Consider the following 11,253-nt stretch of genomic DNA (forward strand, 5'->3'; position numbering starts at 1 on the left):
CACTTCTGCTCAGTGTTTGAATGGAGCCAAGGTCGCTACTTTTGAAAGCTACTATAGTCATTAACAGAAATGCCAACACTACCTAGCATCAATCCTGCCTCAGTCTGCACCCCAGGCCTTGACAAGGTCTCCAGTTTGTCCAAGGCAGGCAGTTAACACCAAGCCTAGAGCAGAAGAATTCCAGAGTGAGAGGAGTTTGGAGCATTTGGAAAGCTTTGCTTTCACGGCTGTTGGGATAGATTTTATTTGCAAGGGAAAAGTTTATATCTAGGGTTGCCAGGGGAAGGGATACCACCTGCCAAATGGGTGTGACAGCCACTTTATTGCAATCCATTGAGTTCATGTGTTGCTGACACCTTCCTTTGCCACAGCACAGAAATCACAAGCACCACACACAGAGTTGCCCCAGTTGCCACAGCAGCAAATCCCAGAGCCCAGGGGGCTGGAGCATGCACAGCTACTCCTGTGGGGAGAGACACCCCAGTTAATGCTCCCAGTGTGGCACAGGGATGAGCTAGGGGCTCAGCCTTTCTGTAGAAAAGCCTTAGACTGGCCCCCTTCTCCTGCTCTGCTGCAACACTTACCAAGGTCATCCTTGGCTGTATCCTGTCTTAGCTCATCCTGGAGGAAAATCACAGGGCCTTTGCTGGACACATGGGAAGTACCTTCCTGAAAAGGATGCTCAGCACTCCTTTTACCCCCTACAGAGCAATATGAAGGTTGTAGGTAAGAAGACCTATAGCCCTGAAGGTAGTAAACTTTGTCAACACACAAGAAGCTCTGAAGACCGAAGTTTCCATGTCAGTCCACACAGAGCTAAGAGCCTATGAAGACCTCTGCCTTTTTGGCAGAAGAAGAGCCCTTAGTCAGTGGAAAGGAGCAGGAAATGCCTTGTTAAGCTATCCATGGCTCAAGGGAATTAGTGCATAGGCTACATATCTCCTACTCCCCAGCCTGGAGACTAGGCCCTTGCTGCCTCTTTGGATAGGGAAGCAGAAGGCCAGGACACTTACTGGCTCTGGCAGGACAAGTGGTGGTGCAGGACTCTTGTACAGACTGGTGGCACACTGAAGCACTGCAGTGCAGGTACACCTAGAGAAAAATGGAACACAGCCTGAAATCCCTCAGGCAGTGTCTGGAGACTGGTGATATCCTGGTGTGGTGCATTGACCCCAGCCAACAGCTAAAGCACCCACACAGTTGCTTCCTCACTTCCCCTATTCTGCCCCAGCAGGGCAGAGAAAGAATAGGAAGAGCAAAAGCAAGAAAGCCTGTAGCTGGAGACATAAAGACAGTTAAACAAGTGAAGTAGAGGAGAAGATGGAAGATAAAACCTAAAGCACAAGCGATGTAAAGGCAAGTCACCTACCCGGCTCCTACAGACACAGAAGTGCCCAGCTACACTGGAAGATTAAATCCCCCAGTGTTTACTGCTGAGCATAAAATCGTGCACCATGGAATATTCCTTTAGCCAATTTGAGTCAGCTCTGCTGCCTCGTAGCTTCTAGCCTACTCCATGCTGACTCACGTGGGGTTGAGAGACAGCAGAATGAGGAGAAAGTCTTTGTGTTCTGCAAGCGCTATTCAGGAAGCAGCAAGAACATCTGTTTTCAACACAGTTTTAGCGACAAATCCAAAGCCACAGCACCATATGGGCTGCTATGAGGAGAGTTAACTCCATACCAGAGCACCCGGTCACAGATGGGGAAAGGCAAGAAAGTCTGTTTGGCTTATTTCACATCCAGGCTGTAACCTTGGAGCCCTCTGCTGTCCTCTGCAAGGCAGCTTCAAAACCTTTACACCATACGCTTTCAAATTCGGTCAAATCCGGCATTACAGCACTTCTCCCTGACACCTGGAATACGGCTGCCCGAGCACCACTGCACTGTGAACCTTGTTAGGTACAGCTGAGACCAATTTTAAGTATTAATTGATCCTAGGAGGGCTGAGCAAACAGTACAAAGCAGGGTGAATTTCATGTGACTTAACTGGAGAAGCTCAATGAGATTCAGAGCCCAAGATGCTTCAAAAAGGTACTCAAAGTTATTTCCAAGTAATTTTGGCCAAGAAACGTAGTTTAGAGAATATTAATCAGCATAACTAGAGCACACACCCTAAGCTAATTCACGAGACAAGATAGGATTTGCTTAAGTAAACTACTACCCTTCTAGTAGTCACATTTTCTGTCACACATATAGTGATGTATCTTCTCTCTACCACATTCACCTCAGGGAATAAGATTTCTGTCATCAACCTCTCCCCTTCTGTTTCAGGAGGTGATTTTTCTAGTCTTTGCCCCACTCCCCCAAGAGTCTCATAGTTACGAAGTGGTTCTTACTGCTCACACATTTTACTTGTCTTAAATATGAAGCTAGGCAGTCAGAACAGGATCTTACCAGCCCAGAGAGTTTCTCTTGGGAAGTGGAGTCCACAAAGGTGAATGTGTAGAGGGTGAAACGCTGATAATGAGGGGGGAACAGTAGTCTTGAGGTGAAACTCTGAGGCATCAGCTGAGTCTGATAGTTGTCCCCTGCATAAGGGCACCTGAGGAGAAAGAGTAAGCAGTGAAAAAAGAATAAGTTATTCCCCTGACCCGAAGTTGTTTACAAGTCACTTACCCATTCACCAAAATTGGCCACTGCAGCTGTTGCTGGGGGTTGGTGCTTGGTGTGGCCCAGCAGTGGTGCAGAACTAAAATCAGGTCTGGGTCTGTTCTCTGAAGGAGCTTGACTTCTGCATAAACAGGGTCTCTCAGAGTCTTCACAACAGGATAGTCACTGTCAGTATAGTAGGAAGTATAGCTTCCATCTGGGACAGAAGAAACCCAAGAGCCATTTAAGAGCAGGAAGAAACAGGTACAGGCATCCTTTATAGCCATATCAGCAAGTTCGCACCATGGCAGGGAAGCGGTGCTGGGTTAACCCATCAATACTCCACTGTTACTCATTAGAGACCAGAGCCCTGCACTGAGAGGCTTGAGTAGGTCCTGCAAAGCTCTCCTACCTGAGGCAACACGCAGCTCCAAAGACAGAGGACCTGGCTGGGACACAGCAGGGAGTGGTGGCAATGTGAAGACCTGAGCACTCAAGGGAATGGAGCTCCCACTGATGGAATAACTACATCGGACATGTAGCCTGGTGGGAAAGGAAAGCTCCAAATCAGGAAAAGAAAAGTCACTCTGATACCTCCTTTCTCCAATATGGCAACATACCATCTGCTTTAATTAGTTATATCCCCTTTCTTCCAACACTTCCTTTTAACAAATACTTGAAATTCTCTTTAGTGTTTCAATTTGAGAATCTGCAGAGTGTCACTGGTCAACACCAGCTTTATTCCTACTAATTAGAGACATTAGAGACAGTCTTTAACCTACTCCAGTGCCCTCATGTGAATTCAGAGCTTGTGACAAGCAGGAATTTCTCTAGTGACATTGAACACAGTGGCACCCAGCAACATCAGCCCCAGGGTAATACCTGAAAATGCTATCCCTAGTGACAGAGCCAAAGCTCCCAGTCTTCACATCCCTGCTTGCCACCAACTCATTCTCATATATGGCCTGGTCTCCAGTCACCTGGAATGACAGATAGGCATCATCACTGTGGTAAACTCAGGCTGGATCAATATGAAGCTGGAGAACAGCATTTGGCCTCTGGCAGTCTGTAGGATGTCCATTAAGCAGCCAAAGACATGTCAGGCTGTTCCAGCTCTTCCAGCCTAGTGACAGCTGCAGCTCTTACCTGAAAAGTAGTGCCACAAGCAGAGAGTGGAAACTGGTACACAACAAAGGCATTGTTTTTCAGGACAGGGACACAGCCAGTACCCTGTCCACTGGCCAATTGCACTGAGTCCAGGGCAACAGGTGGCAGGGTCACATCCCGAGAAACAGCAATGGAAAACTGGCCATCTGGTGTGCAATGAGCTGTCACTGGAGGAAGAGTTATAATCAGTCTTGAGCTTGGACAGAAGAGGGATGGAAAGGAGGCCCTAACATCACAACCAAGACAAGGCCAGCAAGTCCTGCAAGCTGTCCTGCCTTTAACCCACAAAACAAGTGCTAAGCATGGCAAGACAAGCACAACCAGCTCCAACAACAGGGATTCTGGCCATAAAACCAGGTCTGTGGCAATACACTGGAAAATGCTGGACACATCACTGGGACATGATATTCTTGACAGACAAAAACATAGCCCTGAGCCACCTGCAGGAGTGGTACACACCAACCCTGCCCTGCCAGCAAAGGGAGGAATCCTGTTTTGCAGCAGCTCAGGAGGAAGGGAGGACAGCTGCTCAGGCTTACCTGTATTACCAAAGTAGCAAGGCTTCACCCTGTCTCTGGGGTCATAGCAGCAGCCTTGTGCTTCACAGTCTCCTTGGCTGATGGGCAGGGAGGCACACAGCAGCCGGTCCTGGCTAGGAACGGCTGAACAGACAGTACTGCTTGGAGCATCCAGGGCTGGAAAAAACAGCAGGACTTTGCAGCTAAAGCACAAGAGCAGGGGGACAAAGACATGAAGGACACTGGTGGAAGGTATCCTGGTGACTCTGCATATGAATCAAGGGAAGTTAGAGTCAGGTGAGGGTCAAACACATGTCCTGGATCTGTTGTAGAAGCCTGCTCAGGAGGGAGCTGCCTTTCCATGGAACAGAGACTCCCCCCAAAGCCCCGTACAGGAAACTGGACTTAAATTGGATCTGTCAAGATAAAGTGTTCTAGATCAACTCTTGGCAGTTAAGAAAATCATTGTACCTAGTCTCCAGTTCAATCCTTGAACTTGCAGGCACTCATGTAGCCAGAATATGGCTGGGAGACACAATGAACATGTTCACCTGCTGACCCTGCAGAGAGGCACAAGTCCCCAGGAAGTTGGTGGCTCCCATGTCCAAACCCTCTTCCATGGAGTTTTCTGAACAGCAATAAGTCCCCTCTCCTAGCCCCAAAACTGACTAGGAACAGCCATCTGAAAGGAATGGCACTCATCACCACAAGATTCTGACAGCTGCTTGTATCTTACCAGGACGGTCCACAGGGCACCTGAGTAGTGTCTCTTCATGAAGAACCTTTTGCCCATCAGCATCTGTTCCTTCAAGCCCAACCAGTATAAGGTAATTGCCATCCTAGGGGAAAACCACACCAGTCAGGACAGCCAGAGCAGCAGTGGTTATAGTCCCAGCAGAATCCCTAAGGTCACTCACCCACTCAAAGACATAACAGCCAGCATAAGAGACCAATACTTTCCTGGAGCCATCTGGAGTCCCAGATACCAAGAGCCCACAGTCAGAGTCATTCTGAAGAGTATGTGCCTTCCCTTCAGTATCTAGGGGAAGAAGACACAGCAGCAGGGGCTTCAGCATCCCACATTGCAGATGGGATCCACTACAACCCTACCTTTCTGTGGGAAACAGGGACCAAGACAGCATTAGGGTCTGGAACAGCAGTGAGAGGATCCAGCAGCCAAGACCATCTAGATCCAGGCATAGCCCTTTGCCAAATCCTTGACTGCTGTGTCACATAAACAGCCCCCTGATTACACAGGATGCACTGAAGCTGTTCAGCAACACTTCACATCAGAACCTGTTTCTTTCTTCTCATTCCCTTCACCTCTGCATTTGGGCAAAGATATGGCTAAAAAATGCTACTTGACATTGTCTCACTTACCCCAGGTAGTCAGTACAAATGACGCATTCCCTTCCCAGCCTGGAGGCAAGGTGAGCTGTAAGCTTTCTTGGCCACAGATCAGCAGGGTAGGATCAGAAAAAACACTGACATGAGCCCCCATAGCCAAAGCCAGGTGACCAAGAAGCACCCAGAAGAGCATAGCTCCTGCTGCAGCCCTAGACTGCCCTACAACACCCATCCTGCTCTCTTGCTAAGGCCCATAAAGTAGCTGTCCTTAGCCTATCCCTTTTAAATTGTGGAGCCAGCTGGGACCAGGAATCCCTGAAGTGTCCAGGTGGACCCAGCCCAGCAGTTTAACACCTTCCATTGCTTTCACCTGAACTCAGCAGAGTCTGCTTGCACTCTTTGAAGAAAACCAAAGGGCAAGAGTTGAGCTTATGTCAAGAGATGGGTCTCTATTCATACTGTGGAGCCCCAGGAGGGTCTTCAAACCTTGTCTCTTACCCTGAGCTCTTCCCACAGCTGGAACATGCAGGAGATCTGTCTGCTTCTTCCCATGCACCCTATTGCTGCTCTAATTGCTCATTACATGGCATGAGTGCAAGAAACTTAGTGACAATGCTCTTTTACTCTTTTAAAGATTATATTGGTTCAAATGCCAGACACAGGATGCCACCACAAAAGCACAGAAATAGTCCTCCACATAAAGTCTGTGGGAAATCATGGAGCTCAGAAGGCTTTGCACACCTAAACAGTGGTAATTCCCTGTAAACACTCTTGGCTGCAGACTTACAGCCCTGTTTGCAGAGTGGTTGTGTGGAGATAGTTGCAGGACTGGTTCAGGCCTGGCTGCTAAGTGGCAGGATGGTGTGCTCTCTGGGACCCCTATCCCAAAAACTGGCAGGTGGGCCCCTAAGATGGGCTTGAAACACAGAGAAATGGAGCCTCTGTGATCCCAGAGAAAACTCTGCCTGCCAGCAACCATTGCCTGCCTGAAACTGCAAGGTCTCATGGAAAGCCTTTTCCCCAGCCACACATCAGGCAGCCACACTAAGTGAATGCCTCATTGTCCATCTTTCCATGCATGTTTCTGCATTCATGCAATGGAACTGTGGATGTCTTTACACTTCTGCCCTCAGCAGACCCTCCAGCTCCTGGATGTCTGCACACCACTGTGCAGCCATCAGTACACTGGCCCAAAACAGCCCTCACCATAGTCATGGTGGGCAGCATCTCAGTCTGAGCAAGGCATTTCCTTTGCTCTTTCACCTCATCCCACAGCCCATCTTTGCTGCACAGCTGTGCAGAATGCCAGGATCCCAGCTGGTGAGCTGGTGAAGAACGTCATGGTGCCTGCCTCTGCTAATTTCATGCACCAACCAGAATGGCTGTTCCAAAAAGTGTAAGACCTTGTCAGCAGCTCTGCACAACAGGAGATGAAGGCAATGGATCTTGACAGGCTGCCTGTGTGGCTGAGGCTTGAGCAGCCCTCATGAGCCAGCTGTGCTCCCCACAGTGCCTGCCTGGGCACTGGGCAGCAACAGTGGAGAGGCACTCAGGGAAAACATTTGGACTTTGGCAGGGAGGGAGGCTTCATCTCTTTAGAAGTTGAACATTGTGCATGCCCAAATCATATCATCACTGCATGACTGCTGAATGCTTCCTTTGATTGCATTACATGCTGATAATTGGGTAAAAATCAGTGAAGTACTTTGGAGCTATAGGGAAGTACTTTTATTACACTTTAACCCATCAATATTTTATTTATGCTGACAGCAAACATGTCTACATGGACTTAAAGGATGATTCTACATGAAACAACCCCGGAAGTGCTGTAGATCCACTGAGGCGTTATGAACTGCCCTTTCCTAATTCCTGCACAGACACTAAACAGCTGTGTTTGATCATGTAGGGATGGGAGGCACTTCAAATGAGCCTGAAATCCATGGAAACGAAACACTTTGTTTGAAAGAAGTTGTTATGGAAAGTGGAAAGCAGCCTAGCTGAGATGAAACAGGCAGGTGTCTCTTCCTCAGAAATCTTTTCATTGCCCGTTTGATAGTTCTCAGCATTACAGTGACCCAGCTGTAAGCACCAGTTTAGATAGCACCCAAGGCCACCACAGACAGGAAGGACATGCAGAGGATGAAGGTAGGTGAATGAAACATCTCTGTGGGCCACTAGTCTGATCAATGAGTGCCATGGGAACAAGGGAACTTTGTAGTCAAGGTGGCAAGGTCATGAACATTGGCAGCTGGCAGCCACCTTATGGGGCAATGCAAACTCTCATGAACTTTACTTTCATCAGGTAAAAGTCCATAAACCTACCTGAACTTCCATGAACTGGCCTGACAGCATATGAGCTGATGCAGGAATTTGGCCAGCAGATCAGCAACTAGCCAAAAGTTGTTGGCAATTCAGTTTTTCCACCAAAGTATTGAGTATGGCTCTAAGAAGTAAAAGGAGATTTGAAAAGAACAACTAGCAAATTATTGCACCTATGCAAGAGAACAAGGATGACTTAGAACTCCCTTCTGTAGGGAAGGTACAAAAACTTTTGCAAGGGATGGAGACCTTCACTAGCTCCTCTGCGTGAAAGGGAAACTCACGTTAACACACTGTTGTACAGCAAACAGCACACCCCCACCAAGCACTCAGTTCACCCAGGCCTCTTGCTAATTCCCACCAAATCACAGAATCACAGAATCACAGAATAACGAGGTTGGACGAAACCTCCAAGATCATCAAGTCCAACCCATACCATAACACCTCAACTAGACTATGGCACCGAGTGCCATGTCCAGTCTTTTTTGAAACACATCCAGAGGTGGTGATTCTACCACCTCCCTGGGTAGACCATTCCAGTACTTTATTATTCTTTCTGTGAAAAACTTTTTCCTAATATCCAACATGTACCTTCCTTGATGCAGCTTGAGACAGTGTCCTCTTGTTCTGTCAGTTGCTGCCTGGTGGAAGAGACCAACCCCCACCTGTCTACAACCTCCTTTCAGGAAGTTGTAGAGAGTGATAAGGTCACCTCTAAGTCTCCTTTTCTCCAGGCTAAACAACCCCAGTTCCCTCAGTCGTTCCTCATAGGGCTTGTGTTCCAAGCCCCTCACCAACCTTGTTGCCCTCCTCTGGACACACTCAAGCATCTCAACATCCTTCCTAAACTGAGGGGCCCAGAACTGGACACAGTATTCAAGATGTGACCTCACCAGTGCCGAGTACAGGGGAAGAATGACCTCCCTGTTCCTGCTGGCCACACAGCTCCTAATGCAGGCCAGGATACCGTTGGCCTTCTTGGCCATCCAGGCACACTGCTGGCTCATGCTCAGTCGGCTGTCGACCAGCACCCCCAGGTCCCTTTCCACCTGGACACTGTCCAGCCACACTGTCCCTGGTTTGTAATGCTGTAGGGGATTTTTGTGGCCAAAATGCAGAACTCGGCACTTAGACTTATTAAACTTCATCCTGTAGGACTCTGCCCATCCATCCAACAGATCTAAGTCTCTCTGCAGAGCCCTCCTTTCTTCCAATAGATCAACACAGGCTCCCAGCTTAGTGTCATCTGCAAATTTACTAATGAAGGACTCAATACCCTCATCCATGTCATCAATAAAAATATTGACCAAAACTGGTGCCAGTACAGACCCCTGAGGGACACCGCTGATGACTGGCTGCCAGCTGGATGCAGCACCTTTCACTATCACTCTCTGGGCCCGACCATCCAGCCAGTTCCTGACCCAGCAAAGAGTGCTCCTGTCCAAGCCGTGGGCTGCCAGCTTTTCCAGGAGTTTACTGTGGGAGACAGCGTCCCACATCCCCTATCCTTGCAACACCTTCTGATCAGTTTTGCCTGCAAATGTGTCACAGTTCAGGAGAGACAGAGGGATAAGGCCAGACCGAACAAGCTGAGCATAGCCCTGAGGGTTGTTTCTAACAGCCACACCACTGCTGGGACCCCGCAGGTATGCAGGCTCTGGAGTAGTCTTGGGCAGGAAGCCTCCAGCTCTTTTTTAAGCCCTTGCAACACACCAGACATGCTCTGCTCTCTCCCAGAGCACCCAGGGAACTTCCAGGGCACTAGTTCTTCATAGTGGAGTCAGACATCAACAAAACAAGAACCTGTGCATGCCAGCTTCCAGCAGTAGGTAGGATGAGCTTCTTTGGTAATTGCAAGTGCAAGGACTAGTTGCCAGGTTGCCATAACCTATACCCAGCCTTGGACAAGTGCATCTCTGTCCCAGCTTGGGAAGCCATTCCTCAGAGACTCTCACAAGTTCTGGATTTCTCTCCTCTCTGCCTCTTTTTCTCCTCTATGAGACCTTGAAGAGGTCAGAGTCTCAAGGTCTTGTCACCTTTTCTTACATCTTTGTTTAATCTCACCCAGCAAGTCCTTTCTTGTCTATTGTCATGTCTGGAGACCTTTCTGCCCTTGCCAGATGGATATTTTTTACTTTCCTCTCTCGTGAGGCCAGATACCCCTAGGGAGAGAGACTGAGGCTATTGCTGTGCACTGAGGAAAATACAGTTGCATGTCCTTTGGCAAATCACATGCAGTTCAAACTCTACTAATAATGTCAGGAAGATTTTAGGAACAATGAAGGATGGCTCACACCACTGAGGGCTTCCACAATCAGTACTGATGAACAGAAAACCCAAATGGCACTGAAGTACCTTTAAGTTGCTCTTGTGACAGTGAATTTCTGTGAGTGCCTCAGTAGGAGAGTGTGCCCCTAGCATGACCTCTAACAACTCTAGGTGAAACAAACCAAGTTTTATGGGCACATTACAGATTTCTTAATCTCGGTGTCTGCAGTTGTTTGAGATAAGGTGTGTTGGGGAAGATGAAACAGGAAAGCCTTATAAATATGATTGCCTGACAAAAGATTTTGGGAATATGAAAACTACAGGCAACATCGAAATGAAAGCCACTTTTGAAATACCAAGTCTTAGTTACTGAACAACTGGAAAACAACGGTATGGCCGACTGAAGGTAATCCCCTCTTGATGGAACAATACCCTCTGCTTGCAGGCAGGTCCAAGGGTCAGAGCAGACCCTACTAGCTCAGCAGAAGGGGTCCAAAGAGTAGTTTTTAGAAGTTAAGATGTAACACTCTATGGTAATATAAGAACTCTTATAGGCTGTATGTAAATGCTATAGGATTTGTATCTTGTATTAGATTGGTTAGTGACAATTAGAATATTCAGTACAGAAGATGATTTATTGTATTGTAACCAGGACTTCAGACATTTCTACTTCCACTTCTACTCTTGCTCTTACACTCTCTCTCTCTCTCTCTTACCCGCTTACTCTCTTGCTTTCTTGGGCCTGCTCAGAGCTGAGTCTGGCAGCTCTGAGCAGTGCCCCAATACCCACGTCCTTTGCAATAAACCGACTGTGTCCCAAGACCTGCCTATAGAGATCTTTCGTCACCGACCGTCCCGACCGAACCCGTCACTAACCTACAAAGGTGTGTCTTCAGTGAATAATGAATACCAATAAAAGACTTAGTTTTATAACACAGGGCAACCTAACAAATGATTGACTAGTAACATTGACTCAGCCAAATAACCCAAAACCTGCTCTTGAGCTAACACAGACCTTTGGTATATAAACTCAGATTCTGGCA

At 47.9% G+C, this 11,253-nt stretch overlaps 1 protein-coding gene across 1 annotated transcript; it reads right to left on the minus strand.

The window, feature by feature from the left end:
• Positions 1 to 320: 320 nt before the first annotated feature.
• Positions 321 to 6,056, minus strand: ZP4 (zona pellucida glycoprotein 4). The gene is made up of 12 exons (XM_042018498.1): positions 5,657 to 6,056; positions 5,194 to 5,315; positions 5,013 to 5,115; positions 4,298 to 4,453; positions 3,738 to 3,925; positions 3,474 to 3,571; positions 3,004 to 3,134; positions 2,619 to 2,808; positions 2,397 to 2,544; positions 1,014 to 1,092; positions 585 to 701; positions 321 to 463 (listed from the first exon to the last, which is right to left on the minus strand). Exons 1-12 carry the CDS (start codon positions 5,853 to 5,855, stop codon positions 321 to 323), a joined length of 1,674 nt encoding a protein of 557 aa, XP_041874432.1. The 5' UTR covers positions 5,856 to 6,056.
• Between the last annotated feature and the right edge of the window lie 5,197 nt (positions 6,057 to 11,253).

Source organism: Corvus kubaryi, unplaced genomic scaffold, assembly GCF_017639235.1.
Source record: "Corvus kubaryi isolate FWS band 111438036 unplaced genomic scaffold, C.kubaryi_AGA036_p1.0 138, whole genome shotgun sequence".
Taxonomy (NCBI): domain Eukaryota; kingdom Metazoa; phylum Chordata; class Aves; order Passeriformes; family Corvidae; genus Corvus; species Corvus kubaryi.